The 26,367-nt window shown below is 33.9% G+C and overlaps 1 protein-coding gene across 4 annotated transcripts in view; it reads left to right on the top strand.

Annotated features, from left to right (window-relative positions):
* Window positions 1-26,367, top strand: part of Znf277 (zinc finger protein 277) — a 192,088-nt gene that overhangs the window by 57,824 nt on the left and 107,897 nt on the right. For all 4 annotated transcript variants that reach the window (XM_078040065.1, XM_078040064.1, XM_078040063.1 and 1 more), the window contains exons 2-4: window positions 5,766-5,973; window positions 14,161-14,249; window positions 14,546-14,628. In XM_078040065.1, coding sequence (XP_077896191.1) covers window positions 5,766-5,973; window positions 14,161-14,249; window positions 14,546-14,628 — 380 coding nt within the window. The remainder of the gene's footprint in view (window positions 1-5,765; window positions 5,974-14,160; window positions 14,250-14,545; window positions 14,629-26,367) is intronic.

Genomic DNA, 26,367 nt, shown 5'->3' with positions numbered 1-26,367 from the left:
AACTTTGAGAAGCATTGTCCTAGAGTAATAATTAGATATTTTAAGGATACTTCCCTAGATTCAGTAAACTGTCAATAATCAGCATAGGATCACCTCAAAAACCCAACTTCCTTGGGATGATATTTTTTTGTGGTTCATTTGAATAACTTACTATTCAAAGTAAGAACTAGAATAGATTATTTTATTTGCAACACATATGTGAAGTCGTTTGGGGGCCAAAGCAGAATATCTAAGATACTTTGCTTGTTTGTTGAAAGGAGCTAGATGTAGCTTACTTCTTTCTACCTTTTATGGTTCCAGGTCCCTGAAGCAAAGTATTATATCTTTCTGCATCCATTATTTTTTTTGCCATGCAGTAAAATGTAAATATAATATTCACAACAGCTGGAAATTACAATCTGTCAGGCAAATGTAAGTGAATTATATTTACTTGCCCAAAACTTAGTGTTTTAGGGACACTCTTTAGGACAGATTAGAATTTCCTCAATCTAAAGGAAGGTCTTGAAATCAGAGTTTTGTTGTTCCTATTGTTTTTGTTGTTGTTGTTTTGCAGTTCTGGGGATCAAAGTATGTAGCAAGTACTTTACTACTGGGCTACGTCCCCAGTGTGAATTTGGTATTTTTTAAAAAGCTCTTCAGTGTACAAAACCCAGATCCAATCCATAGCACAAAAAAATAAAGAAAGAAATTCTCTGGATGATGAAACTCAAACAGATTTGGAAACACTGCTTTATATTAAAATATATTTTCAACCGGGCAAGGTGTTGCACACCTGTAATCCTAGCAGCTTGGGAGGCTGAGGCAGGAGAATCATGAGTTTAAAGCCAGCCTCAGCAATAAGTGAAGCACTAAGCAACTCAGTGAAACCCTTCTCTAAATTTAAAAAAAATAGGGCTGGGGATGTGGCTTAGTGGTCAAGTGCCCCTGAATAGTTCAATTCCCAGTACCTAAGGGGATATATACATATTTTTTTTCTTTTTTCCAGGATTCAATTCTATTCCATATAAACATCCTCTGATGAAGTGGGTGTAACTTACTCTGTATCCCAAATGACACTTGTTCCTTTTTTACTGGAATATCTTTACATGAAGAGTAAAAAATGGAATTTAAAAATTCCTAATAAAATGTAACACTCAATAATATTTTTTATTATCTTTGAATTTGATATAACTGTGTATTATTATTGTTTAATTTCTGATGGGCCTGTTATACCAAGGCCCACAGCACTAAAGATCTAGCTATAAATATAAGAGGACTACCTTTAATGCCAAACAGAGAAAGTTCTCCTAAAGACAGGCACAGATGTTTCCCAAAATAGGACTTTCCTAGAAACTAAGTTAACATTAGAACTCTAGTTGAAAGTACTTCTGGTCCATTATTCATTCTTTCCTGTCTTCATTTAACAAACATATGTTAAATGCCAGTTTTGTTCCAGCAGCCCCTGTAGTCTACACAAGACATGAAAATAAATAAGTCACTTACATTGAGTTCACAGACTAGCACAGTGGCAGAAATATGTGTAAGTAATTTATTCCTGCAGAGATATTTGCTTTTATTGGGCCTAGAGAGATGGAGTGGGCCAGTCCTGGAGGAGAACCTGGAAAAGCAGAACCCGGCAAACAAAAAGGATGGTACAAATACATCACATCAGACACCAGTCTCTGCTCCTGTTGTCCACCACCAATAGGGGAATATTTTACTTCTGAGCAGATCAATTCAACACATCCCAAACATACTCATTATTACCCTTCTCTCCCATAAAACCAAATCTGCTTCTCTACATTTAATCCTGGATTGCTGACTGGCAGTCTCATGTGTACCAGAAACATAGGAGGCTCCCTGTTCTCCTATTCCTTCCAGATGGAGTTCTGGGTACCCCTCACCCCTACTTCAGCTAAAGCAATTTAGGTTTCGTCTATTGACAGACTGGACTTCTGTGTTAGGTTCTTTTTAAAGAAGAATTCTTTTTTATTTTTTTTGGTTGCTGGGATCAAAAACACAGGGCCTTGTGTGAGCTAAATACACAATCTAGCACTGAGCTACGCCCTTACCCTAAAGAAGGAGGCTTTAAATCGCTATTTTTTAGTCTTGCTTCAAAAATTCCAATTTTTTCCCTTCTGACCACTGCTAATATTGCTGATTCACTCTTAAACATCCACAATAGCCTCCCTACTGGTCTCTACATCTTGAAATTTACCTCTTTCCAGTTTGTTCACCTCATACCTGTTTAAAACATAGACGTGGCTCTACTTCTTATAAGAAAAGATCTAAATTCCTTGGTGTTATCCATAGGTTAAAAGTGCTAACACTTAACACTACTTGGATTCCGATTTTTTTTTCTCTCTCCACTTTATAGCTATCTAGCACAGATCACTGAGATTCTCAGTGCCTCTCAGTTCCCTCATTTGTAAAATACAGATCAAATTGAAATCTTCTTCATTAGGGTTATGGTGAGAGGTAATTAAGTTAATAGATACATGTAAATTACTTAACAATGCCAGACACAAAATAAACAATGATGGGTCATGGTGGGCATAAGATGTTCATTCAGTGTACTTGCAAGTAAATAAAGACTACGGGGGCTCACCTTACCTTCCAAGGATTATCAATCTGAGGGCAAGAAAGGGGAACAAATAGATAAACATTATATGATTAGAGCTATTATAATTTTGAGCAAGGTGCTAATGGTTAGAGAGAGGAGAAAACAAATCTGTTGTCTAAAAATGTTCTATTAAAACTTCTATTTTCAGGAAAACATAGTCATTCAAGTTCCCAAATACAACTTAATACTACCAAACCACAACTTTATCATACATGAAATCTGCATATTGGTGATTTTGTTTCTCTATGTCTTTGACAAGAAAGGTGGTTCTAGTATACTTGAACATTTCAGTCCATTTTCCTAAGAATAATTTTAAAAAAGGAAAACTGGTCATTACACATTCAAAAGGGAAGAAAAATGAATCACAGAATAGTAGAGTTTACAGTAAAGCCTTGGGAAAAAGTAAAAACAATGATAAAGATGAACTGTACTCCAGTGATTATTTTGAAAAACATGGGCTACTGGGATTTGTTCAAGAAGTGCTAGTGGAGGTGGTATCAGGGAGACTGCAGGACATTGGCAGAATGCATATAAATTCAGAGTAGTTCTAAATATGTATAAAATCAAAACAGCATTGAAAGTACTTATTTAAGAAGAAAGGTAAGGAAATACTTTTGGTACTGGGAGCAGAAAAATGTAGTGTTTGAGTTTAGTCTGAACTTAACTATGTTTATGCCACTTACCTACATTATTACTTTAGGAAAGTATTTATCTTTTTTACTCTCAGTTCTGGAACATGGGATTAGAGTAACACTGCCAAATAAAATAGGATTAATTGAGAAAATGCCCTAAAGCACTTTGCTGGTAATTTACAAACAGCAAGAACTCAACAAACATTAGTTCCTGGACTGGGGTTGTGGCTCAGTGGTAGAGCACTCACCTAGCACAGGTGAGGCCCTGGGTTCGATCCTCAGCACCACATTAAATAAATAAATAAAGATATTGTATCCAAATACAACTAAAATATAAATATTTTTTTAAAAAAAACATTAGTTCCTGCTTGGTGGTAACAATTATTTATCATAGGCTTGTGCTCTACAGTCAAACAAAATGACAACTATCTTAATCAAATTTGGAGAGAAGGAAGTAATGTAGTAGTACTTGTAATTTCCTATTTGGTAGGTATTATTTACTAATGTTGACTTTATTTAGAATGTGCTGTCTTTTGTCATTCTATTAGTATAAAATATTATCATAGAGTTTCATAGGTATATTACATATCTCTAATATTAAGATGGGGGAATTAAACATAAGTAATATACTTAACAAATATATATGTACATAAAAGTAACATATGCATAAAAATACATGAAAATTTAGCCTAAACTAAAGAGTATAGCCTAAAAAACTGCAGAATTTCATGATTCCATTACCTAATTTAATAAATGTAAATTGCTAATAATCTATTGCATTAACAGTACTTATAAAGTGCTTGTGTATTTTAAATACTTCCCCTACTGTTATATGGGAGTATTTAAGATAACAAAAATATAATAAAAAAAATTTGTGAACAAAAATAAACAGTTTGGTTTAGCAAATAGGGGCAGAGTATATATGAATAATATACTAGAGGTCATCTCCTATAGGACACCTTCCCTTTCCAGCTTAGTTGTACTCTCCATTCTTCTGCTCCATATTTTAATTTTAATTTATTTTACTTTTAATTTATTTGTACCTTCAATCAAATTATGAGCACTTTAAATTGGATAGTAAGGATCATGTCAAGCAACATTGAAACAAAGAGACTGGCATTCAGGAAATACTCAGTTGATTTTTGTTAAGTGGGTAAATTAAAGTGCCCCTCTTTTATTAGTTATCTAATTCTTAGGCCATGGTCAGCAGTCTACCTTGAATGATTCAATTATTCAACTAAGAATGCTTTGAATAAAGTGCTGGGCTTGTGGCTTAGTGGTGGAGCACCGTCTAGCCGTCTAGCATGTGTGAGGCACTGGGTTCAATTCTCAGCACCACATAAAAATAAACAAAATAAAGATCCATCAACAAAAATTTTTAAAAATGCTTTGAATAATAAGAATACAGTAACATAAAAATAAGAAATAGAATGTAACAGGAGAATTAATATTAACTTAATTCTAAAGACTATTGTCTACCAAAGAGCTATCTTTTTTTCTTAAGAAGGTTCCCCACCCTTCTGCAAACGTTAAAGGTTTTACCCTAGTTTCCTTATACTAGTTTTCTGGTTACTAACTATTCACTAGCCTGAATAAAGTGAAGGTGCAGGCTTCCACTCAGGCAGACTAAAGAGAGATCCTGATGCAACATAACTGCTTATAGTTTGAGGTCCTGAAATTGTAGACACAAAACTTATACACTTTAATTCATAAATATACTATAAGGTGATGTTTAGGAAAAGGAATAGTACAGATAAGAGAAATATTTATCATTTATGTCTAGTAATTGAGCATTCATCTCTTTATTCACAGAAGCCTCAATTCTGATACCAAAATGTATAAAAATCAAATGAAAGATATAAACAGAAAATCACCACTTGGGCCACCCACCTATATAAGAACTATCTTCTCTATATGTGACAGATAATCAGAAATAGGAAAGAGTTTGCCTCTGTGACAGAGAGTAGCCTAAAAGACTGGCCTGACATCATCTGTAGTCTCAGTATATACCATTTACTTCCTTTTGTGTGATAACTCTTAGTCATAGGTCACAACTGAACCTTAGAATCTTGTAACCTTCCTGCTTGCAAGTACCCCAGAAGTTCTGCCACTGACCAGTGTCCAAGAAGAAGTCTCGAACAGCTGCCCTGACAAATGGGTTTCTCTGATTCAAGCAAGCAAATGGGGAGTTTGAGCTGCTTTTGCATTATTCCCTACCTCAGGGTTACAAAAGTATTTAAAATGATAATAAAATATCTACTCTCTATCACTATATGTTTTTCTTTTTGGAGATACATGAATATCTTTAGGATCCTTTTAATGCAGAAGGTGAGAAATCATTCACAATCATTCAAATCATCCCTTATATCCATTCAGCACTGTATGTTTTAGTACATTTTAGTGCTGCCTGGTCAGGAAGCAGAGAAGGAACAGAGAAAGGGAGGAGAGTTACATGAATAAAGATCTAAAATATTGGTTTCACGTTTTAAAAATTTTTTTATTTCTTCTTTTTTTTTTTTAATCTCTTCCAGAAAGTAACAGTAAGGATTGTATCTTGGAGCCGCTTTCCCTGCCAGAAAATCCAGGTGGCACCACCACTTTAGACGGTTCTGCATCTGTGCCTTGTATTTTCTGTGAAGAGCATTTTCCTGTGGCTGAACAAGACAAACTTTTGAAGCACATGATTATTGAGCATAAACTTGTCATTGCTGATGTTAAGCTGGTTGTTGATTTCCAAAGGTAAATTTGGTTTTGTTTATAAAATAATTCACTGTTCATTAGGGAAATGGTATAAACTATGAACTAATTCCTATGCAAATATGAAAGTACATATTCATTTTCAGGTTTCTCCTTAGACTCTTTTAGAAATTGTACTCTCTTTCTTGAGTGTGTGATTTGTGTTTGAGAATGTCAGGTACTAGTGCATTTCCTACTAATTCTGGAAATCGGTCAGTTTTCCAAATGAGTAAATAATATTTTCTTTGCCACATTTCATGAGATTGTTGACACTGTTGATGTCTGTCAGATCGACATTCTTTTCATGTTTGAGGCCATAGGCGTTCTCTAGGTGAATGGGTCCATATAGGAAGTCAAGAAAAAAGACTTGGCAATGGGCTACCCAAAAGTTAATGTTTGAAAACAGGGAGACTTGGAACCTTTCAAGTCTACAGGGTCTTGTCCAAACAAATCTCAGTTTAAACTAAGTTCTATGCTCAGGTTGTAAACCAGGATCGAGGAAAAAAATGGAATCATTCAACAAGCCAAAGGGAAGATATAAGAGTGACAGCTATGGAAATCAGTGACAGATTCTAAGAGACAAAGGATAATGAAGATGAAAAAGTAGATAGAGAGGAGCATGCTAATATTGGGCATGTCGGAAATATTCTTTTTCTATGAAGATTGACCTACACAGCCAGGGCTCAAAGTGAGCTATGCTCCAACTGAGAAACACCTGAATTATCATACTAGCAGATAAGTAATATAGGCAATATCCCTTTTTCCCCAATTTATACTTTCTGATAGTAGTTGTTCAAGAGAAATACCTTCTCTTAAGCAACTATAATGGAGTGGTAGTTATGCACATTTCATGATTGATTGAAATTTGGCAAACATAATTCATAGAGGCAACATCATGGTAGTTATTAACTTATATAGTTACTCCATGTCTATAATTTAATATATATGGTAAGGTCTCATTTTGAGATATTCTCTTCTGATTTCACTAAAAAATATTAGAGTAGCCCAGACATTGTAATATCCTTGCATCTTAACTATAAAAATTTCTCTCTCAGATAATATATGTCATTACTAGAAAGCAGCTTCTTTCTTATGATGGGTATTCCAAAACCACAAACTGTATTATTAAGGTAGACTGTGATACAAGGCAGGCCTTGATACAGGCTTCAAGACTTCCTAACCTGTGACTTCCAGTAAGTTACTTTAAGCATCATTCTGCCAGCTCTTATAAGTTGTTGAATCGTATATAAAACAGAGTATGTATTCCACTTGCTAGTGCCTGTAACAATGTGTACCTGATAACTGAAAGCCAAGTTTTCATTTGTATTTTTATTACTGAAGATATATTTGAAATCTTAATTTTCTATAAATGTAGCTTGCATTTTCAATAGGCATTTATTCTGGTCTAAAAATCTGATAATTATTTGTAAAATATAACTTTTGAGATGTCATCCAGGGTTCTAAATAATCTAAAATTCTAGAAAGTTGGAATAGCTAGCATACCCACAAGGGTAATATTAACTATTCTCTAACCCTGATCTCTGTCCTCAATATCCTTCCCAACTGCCTAGCACCCATATTGAGTGTCTGGCATGTGCCTCCTGCGTATGTATTGCCCTTTATATCCATTCAGCACTGTATGTTTTAGTACATTTTAGTGCTGCCTGGTCAGGAAGCAGAGAAGGAACAGAGAAAGGGAGGAGAGTTACACGAATAATATACATCAGCAACTGGTAAATAGAATAATTTCTTCTTCACTTTCAGAGGAGACACTGTGCTTCTCATTCTCATTTTTATTTTTCAATTGGTTGGGGGTAGTATGTGTGCACACTCGAATGAGTGTGTGTATTTGTTAATTCTTGGTGTAGTCTGGTAGTTTTCTCGTTTATGATACCTAATTATAGTATGTGGGCAACTCTGTTGATTTTGTTTTAGACACCTTTGTAGGCTAGACATGTTCCAATTTTCTCTTATAAACCATTGATAGGACTATTAAACGAGTAAAACTTATATTACTCAGCTTTTCTTTGTTATGAAACTATTTTTTATTCTTTTTCTATGTAAGCACAAAGTATCTCTAATGAATTGCAGAAAAATATGATCATTTACCAGTGATAATTGAGAGGTGTTAAGATTTTCCTATCACTTCTGCCTTTAAAACCTGAGTATCTGAATCAGAATTTATCTTTTCACCTTTGTGCTATGTATGATAGTTAAGTAGCTGTATTTGTACTAATCAGTCTCTCATTCTTATCATTGATACTAATCTTATTATTCATCTATAAACAGAAAAACCAAATTACTTACTAAGTCTCAGGGCTTAGGAATCAGTAATTAAATGTTAGAATTAATTACTCCCTAAATTTAGTTATATAATAAAATTGATGATTTTTAATTGAAGAAAAACATGCATATCTGATGTAAGTGCTTTCTAAACTGCATAGTTAATATGTATTTTAAATTTGGGAACCTAGATCTTTCTTATCAGCTGTCCTCCTAATTAAATAAAATTATTACAGTAAGTAAAACTGAGATCAATTCAAATGGATTGGAGTAGATTGAGTAAGCTCTGTTGCTTTAAAATACATTTTAACATATCCATTCTCCTTTAAATTATAATATCTACTATTTAGTGAAACTAAAAATTTCTTTCGAAAACAAATCTTTACTATGATCAGAGATAAGTTCAAATCTTCTCATATTATGTGTGTGGATTATTCCTAACTTTAGAAAAGAAGCTAAAGAGGTAAGGTGGGGAGGAGAGAACAGTGAGATGTTCAGTAGCATAAATGAATTTATCCAGAACTTCTAGGAAAAAGTTGCTTCTTCCAAGTACAATAAGTAATAAAGATGATATATAATAGATACAAGATGGGGATATAGCTCAGTTGGTAGAGTCCTTGCCTCACATGCACAAGGCCTTGGGTTCAATCCCCAGCACCACACACACACACACACACACACACACACACACACACACATACATATATGTGTGTGTGTGTGTGTATAAACAAGAAGTAAACTGTCAAGTTTTCACATTAAATATATTTAACATTTTCTTTATTGAAACAAATTAACAATATAAACTTTCTAGGGAAAAAAGAATCATAAACATTTTCCCTTTGAATGTATTTAACAATTATTTACTGAGCTATTTTCTAGCTTTTTCAGTAGATTAAAATTGCTCCAAACGATATATGTTAACTTCTTAATTATTGCCACCTTCTGTATTAAATTTCACTCATTTTGTACTACTTAATTGACAACCATATCTCAAATCTTTATACCTTTATCAATAAGTATATCAGTAATGGTGGAGGGACTATTTTTTTCTGAGTCAATTTTGAGACATGATTTGAAGTTCTTTTGAAAGGAGAAAAGTATTTGCTGACTTATATTCATGGCTTTATAGTAAAGTATAAAAATTCTTTTATAGCAGTCATCCCAATAAAGTGTTGATACCATGTTATTTCACAGTAGCCTTTACAGATTGAGTAGCTACAATTCTAACTCTGAATAAACCAGAGAAGTAAAAAAAAAGAAGTACTAAATGATCCCTTAACTTTAAAAAATATCTTCTAGTGGGTGGGGAAAAAAATCACAAGAAGCATGTATTTATTTAAGGCCTGCTATCACTAAGCTATATCTCAATTGAATGCAATTTATCTGAGTGCCTGTACTAATCACAAGGAAATATATATATAGACACCTCTTAATTCTAAGCAAAAATAACCATTATTACATTTAACTAGTATTTTTCTTGCCTCAAATTTAGGCGTAGGTCAAATATATGTTGTAGTTGAGGTCTATTTATATATGATATCCCAATAAGGTTTGATTCATAATTTTATATATTTAGATTGTATAATGGTTTATATGTGGCTTTTGTAACAAACATTGTCTCCCAAGAAAAGACACTCATTGATAATTTTTTCCTATTGAACTAGCCTATTACCTGATTTATCCCCTGCCTGCCTTGAGAAGACAACTAACAATATTTCAGATTCTACTGACAGTACCTGAAAAACATTATTTCTAAAATTGATAACTGCCAGGCATGTGCCTGTAATCCCAGTGACTCAGGAGACTGAGGCAGGAAAATCACAAGTTCAAAGCCAGTCTTAGCAACTTAATGAGACTCTGTCTCAAAAAAGACTGGAAGGATAGTCAAGTGCCCTTGAGTTCAATCCCAAAAATGAATAAAAACAAACAAGTAAATAAAATTGATGACTACTTGTTCATGGAGCAATAAAATAACTTTGAACCTATTTGAAGACTGCCAGACTATATCATAATAGCTTCACTCTCTTTATCCCTTTGGAAGCCCTCATTAACTTGTGGTCTGTGTGGGTGTGTACATTTCTTAAGGGTGGAACACATTACTCAAGGGTACTCCACCAATGAGCTACATCCCTAGCTCTATTTATTTATTTATTTATTTATTTGTTCATTCATTCATTCATTCATTTTCATTTTTGAGACAAGGTCTTGCTAAGTTTCCAAGGTTAGCTAGACTTGAACTCGAGATTCCAGCCTTCTAAGTCACTGGGATTACAGGTGTGAGTTACCATGCCCAGCCCCTCGCTAAATATTTCAAAGGGTTTGCTAGGCAGAATATACCCAGGATTTTAAGTCCATTGATGTTAGTAATTGCTTCCCTGTGTCTATCACCTTGAAGTAAACTCTGACACAAAATAGATGGTATATATGTGATCCTTCTCTTCAGAGTCCATGGAGACAGTATCAAAACTTGGAAATCCTTAGAGACTGAGACCCATTGACTTTTGGAATTAGGTCATTGTTACCTCTGTAATAGCGTTACTTTTCACTTGTCCCTAGTCAAGTAGTTCTAAATCAACAGCCACACACAGCTGGCATCAGCTTTTTGTCCTTAGACCTGAAGTTAGGTGCAGTTTATGCTGAACACCACTACTGTCTAGTATGCTTTTGGGAAAGAGAAGTTTCCTTTTGCCTTCAGACTTCATGTCTCTAGTTCTGTTTCTCTCTTGTCAAAAAGTATTATACGGAACTTCCTTGTCTTCTGAAGGAAAAAAATAATAATTTCATTACAACTGTACGGGCTTTTTCCCACCCTGTCTTCCCTTTTCTGCAGTTCTTATGCAGATTGATCTCCATGTGCCACAAGAGGCACTGTTCTCCAGAAGACCAAGTTTGACTTTGGAGTCAGAACAAGTTCATATCCCAAAGTTCATATTCCAATTCTTACATGCTAATTGTGACCTTAGACAGACAAGGACTCAGCAAATGGTGGCTTCCATTTCAATTATCATTGTTGTCTTCACATGACATCATTATTTTACTCTTTTGTCACCCTAGCCACTTCTGTGATCTTTCTCACTATTTATTAAACTATTTTTTTCTCAGTAGATGTTTGCTGCAATGTTCCTTTTTTTTTTTTTAATATAGGTTCTTTCATTCTTGCCCAAGCTGGTCTCAAACTCATGAACTCAAGTGATCCTCTCACCTCAGCCTCCACTCCCAAATAGCTTGGACTATAGGCACATACCACCATGCCCACTTTTTCATTTTTTTTCCTTTTGTTGAGGGTGAAATATTTTTTGTTTTAGGCACCATTATTCCTCTGAGATAAACATAAATTCTTCACTACTATTTTTTCTCTTAATAAATATCACATGTTAAACATTCAGGATTTTGGATACTTTTAACTTGTTTTATTTAGTTGCCAACAACTGATATTGCAAATGAGTAATGTGAGCTTTGGGAAAATGAAATACCTTAAATTTAGGTTCATATCCCTGAATGCAAAGTCCCTGTTCCTTTCATATCATATTAATACATCAACTATGAAGTTTTGACCACTTTCTTCACTTAAAAAGCAAGCTGCTTCTAGATGAATATCTGTTCAGACAGACTAGAAATGGTATTGATATTTCATTAATAAATAAATCAATGATAATTCAAAGGGCACTTTGATCTCTAGGATCCACCACATTCTTATTGGTCATCTGCCTCACAGTGTTTCACACTTTCCTAGGTCTATATATTCAAGGAGTGACTGCTGCCTCCTATAATTGGCTATAGACTCAAAATAGAACTACTGTTTTATAGGGCTGACCATTATTGTCAGTTTCATTTAGAGGGCGTCACACAGATAGTGACATTCGAGGCTGATGTATCTTTCTTTGGTATATTCTAATGGTGACCATAAGGGAACTCTAGAGAGAATGTTGTCCTCTATGTCAGCACCTGGTCTACCATATATGAATTTTATTGGTCATTAAAGTAGATATCTGCATATTTCAATTTGGAAGAACAATGTAACATCTCTAATATAGGTTCTACTATGTTCATTTATCCCTGTCAACCCTTTGTAATAAAAGATACGCCGAGAAGAAAATAAGTAAAGGTCAAGGAATGTCATTATTATTCTCTTAAGCCTTTTCTTTCTCCTTTTTTGCTTCTCATGGGAGAAAAGAACTAAAGTAGCTGTGTAGAATACTGAGAAATGAAAGGTGCTGAAGCTGGCATAGGAAATAATGTTAAGAGCTTCTGTTAGATAAATTTGCCTTTTTGTCTGTTCTGAGACTGCTATTATGGAAGCCAATGAGAACTACAGAGCAACAGTGCATCATTTATAGTATTTGTGGTTTGAGGCTGAGCTGGAGCCTAAGATCAGCATTTTTTTTTATCTCTTAGGATGAAGCTCAGTACTGTTCCATATGGGAATATTTCTCCTCTTACTTATCCATCAGGGTTACTAATGTGGTTTTATGTGAGAAGAAAGAAGTAAAATATGGATCTATTCTTATACATTAGTCATTCATTTCTTTCCTTTTATAATTAAATACTTATTTACATTTTATGTCAGCTTATATCTTGATTCTCTCTTTTTCTCAGATCTTTCTCCAGCATGATTTTTTTTCTAATATAGTAATGCCTTATCTCTAGAGAACCATGGAATTGTAGAAGTAATGTTAAGAAAAAGGGAGGAAAGAATAAAAATGAGAAATATGTCAAGTAGGAGGCTACTTAGAAAACTTAACAAGAATCTTCAAATACTCTCATACTACTTTAAAACATTTGTTGTGGGCCTACTATATGAAAAACACTGGTAGGTATATATGAAGTCATTTTTAAATGTCCAAATTCCTATTGTTTCTATGTACTGTTTTTTATACCATTAAAACTATTTTAGGGGCTAGGGTTCTGGCTCACCAGTTGAGTACTCACCTAGCACATGCAAGGCCCTGGGTTCGATCCTTAGCACCACATAAAAATAAATAAATAAAGGTACTGTGTCCAACTACAACTAAAAAATAAATATTAAAAAGAAACGATTTCAAGACCACATACCTTTTACTGGTCTTTGGTTCTTTGGTTTAAGTTACTGCTTTTATCCATCGCTGCATAATCTGATAAATCATCAACTATAGAGTCAACCCTTACCAACTCCTTTCTCCCCAAGAAGACCACATTCTCTTATTGGTACCATTTGGCAAATATAATTGCAATTGTTAGTATATATATTGTTAAGTAAATGAAAAGAAACATAGCTTGTTGAATCCTGTCATCTTATTTACCTCTTTCATCAGATATATAGGTCTGTGAGTTATGAGTTGCATTTAAATTCAACCTGTATACTGCTTCTAAATCTGCTCATTAGATATAAGAATTGTAAGCTCAGCTATTTTTCCAAAGGCTAAATTTGACTCTTTCAAACATGATGTGGACATATGGAATTTTTCTCTTGTTATATAGATTTTGAACGTAGACTGATTTTTCATTTTATTATTCTTATGACCTCTGTTCTTTTATAAGATAAACACTCAAATTTCTATTTATTGCATAATGTGTCAGAAGCCTATTTATTTGTTGCATTTTAAATACATATAAACTCATATATTATTTTAGAAAATTTCATTATCATGTTAAAGTAACTCAGTTTAACTGTCCTATATATCTGTTTATTGAATTTAGGGATAAAGTTTAATCGTTTTTATGCTTTTACAGGGTAATTTAATTTCATTAAGTATTTATTTCATGTTTCTACAATGCTTCACTGCTTTTGTGTTCACAAATTTTCTAGCAGTATTCTAGCAGTATTTGTTGTGTTGGGATAAAATGAAATGTTCTTATATAATCCTATTATTCTACGAAAGTAGCATATTGAGTCTTCTCACCAACCCTTTTTTAAATTATTATTCTAAGGTACATTTTATATTGGAAGAAAAGGTTCACTGAACAGCCCATCACAGATTTTTGTAGTGTTATAAGAATCAATTCCACAGCTCCACTTGGTAAGTATACATTTGGTACCATATTTTCAGTGCATTCCAAAAATTTTGAAGGAATAATCTTACTATCTCAAATTATAATTGCTCTCCCTTTTATGATGACTGAAGTTAAATTGCTATGTTTATTTTGCCTAAATTGGAATAAAGCTAAAACAGATTCTGTACTAGATCCTACTGTATGTGCACCCAGGCATGCACAGTCATACACATGCATGCAAACATTTTTAAAGAAATAAATTCTTCTAGAAAAAAACTTGGAAATACCTATTTTCTCATTTACTTTCCTTATCTCTCAACAGAAGAACAAGACAATTATTTTTTGTTGTGTGATGTTTTGCCAGAAGATAGAATTCTGAGAGAAGAGCTTCAGAAGCAGAGACTGGTAAGAATTGTTTTAAAGGGCAAATAGTGTATTAGAAATATATACAAAATCATTTTTGTTATTGTTCCTTTTTTCTACTTTTTATTATGGAAAATCAAACTACTCAAAAGAGGAGACCTATACATGAAAGTCTTAACAGAGAAAAAATATATATACACCTGACTAAAAATGTAAGCATTTCATCTTAAAAATACAGAGAGAATTTTTGGCTTTGTTTGCTTCCTGGATTATCTCTAAAATAACAGATCTTGCATGTTTTAGTGTAATTTTAGCTGCCTGACACATGCTAGGGTTCAGTAGTCGTGGAAAAATGCCCTCAGCTAAAATTGAGTTGAATTGATTAACCTTTTTTTCTCCTTTGCACTAGAATGTGCTCCACACTGGCATTTCTTTTATTCTTTCATATGAATTAAGCAAATGATTTAATCTAACATAGTAGCTATTCTCACTTTCATCCTTAATCATAAGCAAGCTAATTTGAAAACCTCAGTATCTTTAATCTTTAAAAAATGTAACAATACACTCCAGGTATAAAATTTTTCATTTTAATAAGTTAATCATAAATTAATTTTGAGTTATTAATTTTGTTTAAAAGTACTCAGTTTTCTGTTATTTTTATTTAATCTTCAGATTGACTTACTCTTCTTTATCAGTCTGTTATAAATCTTGTATTCTAGACTTGGCTAGGAACATTATGAAAAGAAGTTTGATTTAAATGCTTGTGCTATAAACCCAGGAGACCTAGGAGGAAAATAAATCCCATAATATCATAGACATATAATTTGAAAAAGTCTCTTGAAGCACATTTTATTTTATAAGCAGCCCAAATGATTATTTCTCCCGATAAAGGAGATATGATATTACGGGGCTTTGGCTTACATGCCAGAAAAATTGTGCTTTCCCTGTATGATAAATCCAGTGAAGAGAAAGGACTTGCTGAGTTTCTCTTATCACCCTATTATAATATCTTATTTGATCTACAAAACAATGGTGATTGTACTGTCACATTTTATTAATTTTGTTTGTTCTCACTTTTATGATTTTTAATACCAATGAGTTTTCTCACTTAAGCTCATTTCATGATCTTAGTAATTCCAAGGATTTCTTTGTAAGAACTCACACTCTACTACTTAAACTGTTGCTGTTCTTCAGCATGCAGAATCTTTACTATGTCTGTAAATAGTCTTGGGTCCTTAGAGATGTCTACAAAATTTAGATAATCTTGTTTACTTACTTTATAATCTGACAGCATAATAGGTTTGATGAAAGTAAGCATTATAGCAGTTGAAAGAACAAAATATGAATGAAAATGTAATCAATTCATTCATTCTCATTGAATTCCTTCTTGATGATTATACAAAGAAGTAGAAGGCATAGTTTATATTGCAAGACTGTACAATCTGTTAGAGAAGAAAGCCAAATATGTATTCTTGGTAACAGAGATAATAGCATATCTTGTAGAGCTTGTGAAGATAAAGTGAAAACAATGCATGTAATAGACTTAGAATAATACCTGGCACATAGAAAGCACTCAATAAATATTAGATTACAATAAATAATAATAATAATGTGTCTTGGAATTTGGAGAGTTGGAGAATTGTAGAAAAGTGAGAAAAGGCATACAGATTTGAATGTTCCAGGTATTTTTGGGAAAAATGAATAAAGCTACTCTTACTGAACTAGAAAAAATTTTATGGGGAGGAGTATGAGACAGACTTAAAGAGGTAATCTTGAGTTTAAATTGCAGAAACTCTTTTAGTGCCAGGAAAGTTGACTTTGTAGTAATCAAGACCCACTGATGTGTCCTTATTGCCTATCAGAGTGACATGAAGAAAAGATAGTAAATGTAGCTATGTAAAAAATCCACATAAAGCTGTCAAATTTTAGGAAAAAGCATATACCAACTTGGAGACATGAAAAGAAGCTAACATTTACTTAGTGCTAGTCATATTCCATGCCTTGCCTTAGGTCTTTGCTTCACAATAGTCCTCTGCAGTAGCTATTAAATGCCATTCTATTGATGAGAAAACTGTGTCCAAAGATTGGCTGGCCCAGGACCACTTAGTATAAGAAGGAGAGCTGTCTTTAAAACAAATATGTCTGTTACTGCCCTTTTTGGCCATGCCATGCCAGGCTAGTATTTATTTAGTCATCTTCTTGCATGCCTAGTACTATTTGACTCTAAGATTCACTGTGTCCTGGGTGCTTATGATCTGACAGGTCTGCACAGGGAAAGAGAGGATTCAGGCCTGAATTGGAGATTGGGAAAGCAAAGGAGCTAACAGTGGCCTGCCATTGACTTGCCAAGCAGCAGGAAAATGGACTGAATTTGCAGCTAGTCTATTTTATATTATGTAGTGTAGAAGCATGAAGGTGGTTTGGGTAATCCTTCTTTTGGAGTTGTCAGTGACTACAGGATCTTTCTCTTTTATGTATATAAGGAATTCTACAAATCAGTAATAAAAAGAAGTCTAAATGGTCAAATGAGACAACATTCTACGAAATTACAATTTATTTTTTTCTTCTGTCAAGTTAACAAGATTTGAAAATAATACTAAATGATTGCAAGAATGTTAAGAAATAAGCACTTCTTCAGCTGCTATTAAGAATGTAAACTGGACTGGGGTTGTGGCTCAGCATAGAGCACTCACCTCACACATGTGAGACCCTGGGTTCTATCCTCAGAACCACATAAAAATAAATAAACAAAATAAAGGTATTGTGTCCATGTATAACTAAAAAATATTTTTAAAAAAGAATGCAAACTGGCATATCATTCCTGAAAGGTATTTTTTTTATCATATATTGGAATTCTTTTTTGTTTGTTTGTTTGTTTTTATTAGAAAGTGGATACTGGAATTCCTGGAGATGTTTATGTCCATGGTCCATATTCTCTAACAATTTATCCCAGGAGAATCACACACCCAGAGATTTATAAAGCCACTTGCTTTATCATAGCTTGGTTATTTTCCCTTATGTTGCTATTAGTCAGAATTTTAGTTTAGCTTCTGGGATATGTAATTTAAACCAACCAGATTGTTTTATTGTTGCTATATGGACATATAATCTGGTCTATATTTGAGTAAACTCAGCTCAACATCAATAGGATAACAACTCAAGTCTATGAGAGAAAATCTTCAAACTAGAGTTTATCTATGCCATTTACTCTCCTAAACTACCTCAATGATTACTTGTACACAAATCATTTTTTAATATTTATTCTCTAAATTGAAACTCTTAAGTAAAGCATTTACTTTAGTACTATTGCATGGTTTGCTTTTAATTAAAAAATAACCTTATAACCTCTTTGAGAACAGGAACTAGTCTTTAAACATCCTTCCAAGGCCTTCACTATACTCCTAAATTCATGTTGGTATTTTTCCCAGAACTTCTTGTTTAAAAAAAAGAAAAAAGAAAAAAAATCCCTGTTTCAATAAGAGTGGCTAGAGATAAAGAGTCCAAATGATTCACTGAAAGTTGCAGTGGCAGATTTAAGGTCAGAATGATATTTCTTTTTCCACTTTTGTTGAGACCTCACCAACTTCTTAGCATTTGTAAGATTTGTGTATGTTCCCAGTTTTCTTTTTTGAAAAGTTTGATTTCCACTTGATGCTTTCTTAAAGTTTTTTTAACTATATTCTGAAAGGAACCACTAAATTAGGAAAAATTTTTGAGGATTTGAATAATTTGTACACTTTCTTCCCTTAGCTTCCTTCTTAAAAACTTGTCCTTGATATTTGTGCAATAGTCTTATTTCTCATCTGTCTAGTTTAATTACATACAATGGTTCTTTTATCCATTTTTTTCTTAAATATTTAAATGCTTCCCAATGACTTATCTCCCATTCATAACAACCATTGCTATGCTGATGGCTTAAATTCTGGTGCTTGTGAAGAATAGGCAATCAGAGCATATATCTTGATTAAGTCCACATAGAGCTTTCATCTTGGCTCACTTCTGAACCCCAAGTCTAAATTTCTTTATTTTAAACTTTTCAATATGAATTTCTAGCCAGCACTTATATTTTATAAGCCTAGGCACTGAACTTACTTTTTTCCTGTAGAAAAAATTGTTGTTTACCTGTTCTCCTTTACTTACATAGTAATACCACCATTCTCCTAGTCACTTGGTTTGGAAATTTCTAGAATCATCTTTAACTCATTCCTTTTTCTCACCTCTACACGTAAGTCATATGTAAAGTCCTATCAATTCCACCCAAGTCCCATATCCATATCCTTTGCAATCCTGGCACCTTTTATTTTCCTCTCTCTGTCTGTCTCTCTCTCTCTGTCTCTCTCTGTCTCTCTCTGTCTCTCTGTCTCTCTCTGTCTCTCTCTGTCTCTCTCTCTCTCTTAAGTTGTTGATAGACCTTTATTTTTTTTTATTTGCATTGCTGAGAATCGAACCCAGTGCTTCACACATGTCAGGCAAGTGCACTACCACTGAGCCACAGCCCCAGCTCCTTTGTCTCTTCACTCACTTTCTCAATTAGCTGACATGGCCTGCAGAATGTAACGTTAAAAATAAGTAGGAGATCAGTTTACTTCCTTCTTCAAAAACTTATAGAATTCTTCATCATTCACATATTCTTAAGCTTTTCCAGGCTCAAGCTGCATTTCCAGTGCCTTCTTCCTTCTTTCTTTCAACTGTACAGTGTTCAGTTCATTTATTAATTCAACATATATTTATTTTACACCAGACATTGTTCTAAATGCTATTGATATAACAGAGGATGAAAGAAACAATGGTCCCTGCCCTTGTGGATTTTGTACTCTAGTGAAAATAATACTTGTCTCACATTTACTCTTGTGTATTAAGTGCTTTAAGGACTTTGCTTCATCAACCAATAATGCCAGCACCCTCTCTTCCTGGGTAGATACATGTCTTAAGGCACAATGTCAAATGTCACATTTTTAAAAGAAATGTTTCCCTGATGCCACCTGTCAGAATTAATATCTTTTTCAAAGCTCTAATACCACACAATTTTATTTGGCTTTTCAATTACAGTTAGTTGTTTAAAAACCTGCCTTCTTTACTGAATTAATGTTTCTTAAGGATTAGGACTGTCATATTCACTTTTGTATCTTCTCTGGGTCTTTCTCATGAAGTATTAACTTAAATTTAATCCTGAACTATTGGCTTGGGATTTCTATGTATAGTCAGATCTCTCTGATTTTAAAGAAAGATATAAAATAGCAAAGGCAGACATCCTTAATCGCTGGGTTACATTTTTCACCTAAGAATTAAAAAAATAATAATAACTTCTTTTTCCACCTGCCTACAGAAGAAAACAAGGCATTCATAAGCTTTCAGTAGGAAGACATAACTAAATTGGGAAAAGGGAAAACATCTATGTAACTGTATAGAAGAGGAGAAATGTATTTAAATCACTATTGTAAATGTCAGCTTCAGACAACATTCATGACAACTATAAACATTTTATGAAAATTTTAGCCTATATGGCAATTTGATCCTCTGGAGTGAAACTTTTTTGAAAATTTTTAATTCTATTTCATATGTCTCACCTCCCCCTGCCCACAATAAAGCAACAACAAAATGAAATTACCTGTCTCCCACTGAAAAGATTTTTCTTTCTCATGCCACTTTTCTTTATTGATTTTAGAGACTTTTTGTAAAGAATCAAATTATTGTGTATAGATCACCTCAAAGTAAAATATCAATTTACAATTATACCTTTTTATATAATTTCTAACTTTCTAACATAATACAAGTTCTAATACTGCAACTAGAATAAATGTTCCCCAAACATATTTCCCATTGAATATAACATTGTCATTAATGCTCCAACAGAGATCATTAGTTTAAATGACCATTTAGTGATTTTAAACTTAAGATTAACTGATGTTTTCATTGAGAAACAAATATAAACACAACCTGAAAAATTATTAATCTGAACCCTAAAATTTACCACTTTGCACTTTCTCAACAGTAACTTAAAATTTACATGACATTTTGTATATACATTGACTGTGAAATCAATAAGGCAGTTGGAGAAACAAAGTCAAAGATATTAAGAGAAAAGTACGCAGTCACACTTACATACTATAGACAGGAAAGCAACTCCCATTTTTCAAACCAAAGCACCATTCTCTTTCTGATTATACCAGGATTCTTTTTCAAATTCGTTCTTCCTTCCTAAGCAAATGTGACATTTTGTAAACTGACATTTGTTAGAATTAAAAATTGCTAAATAGGACATAAATACATAAATAAATAAATAATGTTTTGTATGTTTTAAATAAAATCTGATTTTTTTTCTTAGTCAATAGTAGGTAGGACTTTCTTATTCCCCTAGACCTAAGCTTCTTTTAAAACTTGAAGATAATATGTTTTCAGAGTTTCCTCTGTCTTTAGGGAGCCATAATACTTACTATACCTGACCCTGAGTTTATGCAGGAAAATACTTTCTCGGTCAGGTAGTAATACACTGGGACATGCCATCTTTAGTTGAAAAGATGGATATTTGTGCAGTCTTTCATAGCTACCAATTCATTTTCTTAACTTCTTCTCTTCTTGCTAAGCTAGATTATATTCTATCTTTAATAAAAATTAAAAACTGGATTTTCATGTGATTCAGTTCAGTTTTCTTTTCATTTTATACTTCCACCCTTCTTTTTTCATTGTGATGATATAAATGGTTAAATTTGTGTCATTGTTTTTCTGTCTTGGTTCTTTTTATATATATAAAAGGAAAAAAATATATATATATATTCTGTCTGTTCTGTCTCTTCCTTACTCTTTAAAGCTACCCCATTAAGACTCAAAGTAGAAGAAAATACTGTCTTTCCATCCTTTGTAGGAAGCAGATGGTTATTGCCTTTATCACTGCAGAAAGGGTGGGAGGTACTGATGTCTTTCAAGAAGGTGAGATATTAGTCAGATCAGATCTCATGGATTTGGAGGAGTATAATCACCCAGTTAAGATATCTCTTCGTGGCCGGTAGGCATATAGCTCAGTGATAGAGCACTTGCCCAGCATGTGTGAGACCCTAGATTCATTCCCTTGCACCCCAAAGGAAGAAGAAGGGAGGGGGGAGAAATTTCTCTCTGGATATTTTGTTTTACTGTCTTTAGTCATTTATTCATGAGCAGTCTTTTCTCATTAATTTATTAAGATCCTTGATACAGTGACAATGTTAACTTTCTATCATCTCATAAACTGCTGAAAAAAGAGGGATTTTATCAATTGTTTTTTTTTAAGAAAGTATTATGCCATTGATGATCCTTATTTTGGTACAGTTATTCCTGTCTCTCTGTGTATTTTGTTTATTAAGAACATTTTGTGAGTATGTTGCTAACAAATTCAAGTTCTCAGGTTATCAAATTCAAGGAAATATATCAGTTTTTTCCTTTTAAGTATTAAAGGTGCTGTTTAGCATCTTTTAATACTTTAAAGCGAATTCTTTTGCAAGGGAATGATAAATTTTTACTTAATTCCTGGTCAGAGGGCTGAATTATTTAAGTTGCAGGTAGTTCCACTTTGAAGCCCAGGCCTGGGATGTGGCTCAAGTAGTAATGTGCTCGCCTGGCATGCGTGAGGCACTGGGTTCAATCCTCAGCACCACATAAAAGAAAACAAAGATATTGTGTCCACCTAAAACTAAAAAATAAATATTAAAGAAAAAAAAGAAAGTAGTTGAAGCTGGATATCATTATCTATACAAAATTTATTCTTGTTTCTATTTTACTTTGTTAACCAAACTTGTCCCTTAATCCTTAAACTAGTGGAAATTTACTGAGCTTTTTATATTTTGATTCCAGACATTGAATGTTACATCAGATAGAATAAAGGGTATGATAGGGAAAATAAGCTTTTATGGTAACACTGAGTATGATTAAAATGAAAATACCATCTTACTGTCAAAAGAAAAAAGAAATGGCAGAAAGAACAAGAGGAGATGGTATTATTAGCCTGCCTCGGTTTGAGACAATTTGAAGACTGTTTCAATAATTTATATAATGTTCTGTTATTCAAATCATAACTCTAGTAATCAAAATTTTCCAATACTTTCAAATTTATTTAGTATAGAAATCCAGACTCTCTACCAAGGTCTCAGGAACTGGTATGGTATATGACTCTGTGATCTACTTTCTCACCTACTCTCCTCTTGAGCTTCAGCCACACTGGCCATGTCTCTGTTCCTCAGACACACAGAGCTCTTGCCTTTGTACTTCCTTTTGCTCTGCTTGAATGCTGTTGTCCAGAATCTCATGGCTTTTCTCAAGGGGAAGGGAAGAGATTTTGGAGAAGGTGCTATCTGAGGTGAGTCTCTAAAATGATAACTGCAGGCAAACAAGTGGTTTGGAAGTGGTCAAAGAAGGTGAAGACATTTAGAGTGATTCAAAAGGTTAACTGAAATGATTTAGGGGAAACATATGGATTCTGTGAATAATTAACTTTAGCTACAATGTTGAGGTGCTTGAAAATTATATCAACTGTTGATTAGAAACATTTTTGTCAGTAGGTGAGAAAGATTTAAATCTATTTTGAATTCAAGATTATGACCAAATAGAAGTCATAAGTTGTAATGCCCCAATACTAAACTTGTCAACCTTTGGGAATTTTTTTGCTGAATAAATAGTGTTTTAGGGTATCCCAATCAATGTTTTCACCTAAATGTTATTTTAAGTTCACTGATTCCTTTGTGTACTGGGGGATAAAAAATGGAGAATGGACTGCAAACAGACATCTCTGGCCCCTGTTTCACCAGTGGTAGCTGAAGTGCCACTCTCCATGCAGGGATAGTTCCTCAAAAGAATGCAAACTCTGAATGTCTGAGCAAAGGCTCATCTGCATTCCATTTATGAGAGGCTTGCCATTTGGCATGCAGCCTGGGTTTTGGCATTGTAAGTCAGTCACTTCAGAAGAAAGCTAGTACTTTGTGATTCATTTGTATCAATAGTACAGATGTTTTTCTGCATCTGATTAACGAAATTTTAAATTTCTGTTACTTTCTAAATTCCCATTATGTTGAACATCCATTTTGTTTTCTATCATGAACTCTTATTGACCGCTAAATCTTGAGAAAATCCTAAACTCTAAACTGTTGCAGAATTGATCCTTCTTCAAGGCTTTTCCTCCTCTGACATTCCCCAATGCTCATGTTTTTTATCCCATTTCTTGAGAGGCTTTTTTATAATCCCAGCATGTAAACAAAATGTAAATGCACTTTGGACTTTTACTATTCCCTACACATATTAGGGGAACACAGTGACCAAGAAGTGCTGCTGTAGGTCTCATCTGCCCTTCGTTCCAACTGTCATTCCATCAGCTTGTGGCCACACGTACCTTGCCTTTTAAAAGAGCAGGCCTTCATGGTCAGACATTTCAAATATTTAATTCTTCAATATTTGCATCCTTTAAACCAAATATTTGTTTATAGCTTTTTTGAATACTCTAAGAAAAGTACATAATAGTACATGCTTGACAAACAAGCTACAGTTTCTTCAGCCTCTTTACATCCTGTTCCTATACCACAGAATACTACTGCATATTAGATACCTTCTAGGGAAAGCACTCAAGAGTAATATATTACCTCTCAGCATTCTTGCCCCTCCACCCCCAGTAGTAGCACACCTCTGCTGTGTATCAGTGCAGGTTTTTTGTCTTCTCCCAGCAACCAATAGCTTGGCTTTGTATGCTGAAATGGTCCCAGGAAGCCAGCTGGATTTTGTGCCTATTCACCATTAAAGGGTTCTTGTTCATATCTCTTTGCTGTTCCCCAAGTCTTTTACCTGAAAACTTGGAGGAAACCTGTAGAAAAATTGAGCCTTGTGTTTATAACCTCCAGGAATTCAACCTTTTAGAGTTATTTAATTTCAGATATTTTTCTCCCTCTTCTTCCCATGCTCTGCCAAATGTGAAATAGTTCATATACATCCCTGTCTTTCCTCAGAGACTCTTACCACCTTTTGAAATTGTTTGTCTGGTTGCCTTGTGACTTCTGTTCTTTGGACTCAAAATAAGTTGTGATTTTTTTCCCCCATTATCCTGTACTTTCTTCTCTTGGGATTTTCTTCTTCCTAACCAGAAATGGGGTGCCTTCTCCCCCTGCTTTATTTTAATTAGTATCTTAGTGATTAAGCACTACTTTGGTTAAGGTGGATGTTTGCCCTCCTTTCGTAGAGTTCAAAAAGACACACACACACACACACACACATACACACACACACATACACACACACACACACACACACATTCATTTGTTAAATGAGGACTAGCTTAAGAGACAATTGACCCTACCAATTTGTTGTCTTAGATAAATTCCAAAACGTGGTGGTAGTGGTGTTATTTAATCTTGACTTCTTAACTAACTTATCTATGAAAATCTTATCAATAAATTGCTACATTTAGTTACCTCCTACATTCTGCCAGAAGTTTGACTTTAGAGTACTGTATGTGCTAGCAAAGTATGTCATTCATTGCCTCATATTCTTTGGAAAGTATTCTGACACCCACCCAATCAGGAAGGCATCTGGTAACACCTTACTTAAAATTTAATACTTTTTTAAAAAATTGTGACCATGAAATGTGAAGCACAACTTTGAAAGCCAGTAGTTGCTATTGGGAGGGTGGGGTGAGGATTAGAAATTATTTTTTAATGAACTCTTTGGTCTGCTATATGGCTAGCCTCTAAACATTTTTGAGTAAGAATTAAATTATTTTCCATTCACATTCCAGTTTGCCTTTGGGAATTAGAAGAGGAAATTTCTTTACTCATCTGTGTTGGTCAACTTTCCTGAGATAATCAACTTATTAAGAGAAAGGTTTACTTTGTTTATGGTTTCTAAGGTTCTACTATATAATCAGTTAGACCCATTGCTTTTAGGCTTACAGCAAAGTAGCAGATCATGACTAGAGTGCATGGCAAAGCAAAACCACTCACATAACAGCTAGGAAGCAAAAGAGAGGAAGAAGAGACTAAGATCCCATAGTTCCCCTTCAAGGGCACACCACCAATAACCAAAAAACCTCCTAGTAGGCTCTACTTCTTGAGGTTTCTACCAACTCCCAATAATGCCAAACTGTAACCAAGCCTTTAACACATGGACCTTTGAAAAATATTACAGATCCAAACTATAGCTTTACCCTCTGTAGATTCATGCCTGAGATCCGTAAAGCAAAAGCCACATTACCAAGAGAAAAGCATATATATTTATTTGATGAAAGTTCCACTTGAAACAAGAACCTTTTTTTTATTGTTGGTTGTTCAAAACATTACATAGTTCTTGACATATCATATTTCACACTTTGATTCAAGTGGGTTATGAACTCCCATTTTTACCCCGTATACAGATTGCAGAATCACATCAGTTACACTTCCATTGATTTACATATTGCCATACTAGTGTCTGTTGTATTCTGCTGCCTTTCCTATCCTCTACTATCCCCCCTCCCCTCCCCTCCCCTCCCCTCTTCTCTCTCTACCCCCTCTACTGTAATTCATTTCTCCCCCTTGTATTATTTTTCCCTTTCCCCTCACTTGGAGACCCAAATAAACAAGGAAACCTGTGTATTTTATTATTAAATCTGAAGAAGAAATGTGTAGGTATAGAGTAGTATTAGACAAAGGGGATATGATCTGGTGTTAAAAAGCTAGGGGGCACATAGCAAGGCCTGTTTGTTCAGAGTCTTCTCACTGTCCCTTGGTCTTCAGAGATAAGGATGTTCCTTTCCTCCAGAAATAGGAAGGACACCTCTCAAAGAAGGTTTTATAA

Source organism: Ictidomys tridecemlineatus, chromosome 2, assembly GCF_052094955.1.
Source record: "Ictidomys tridecemlineatus isolate mIctTri1 chromosome 2, mIctTri1.hap1, whole genome shotgun sequence".
NCBI lineage: Eukaryota > Metazoa > Chordata > Mammalia > Rodentia > Sciuridae > Ictidomys > Ictidomys tridecemlineatus.
This window is presented reverse-complemented; position numbering and strand designations above follow the sequence as displayed.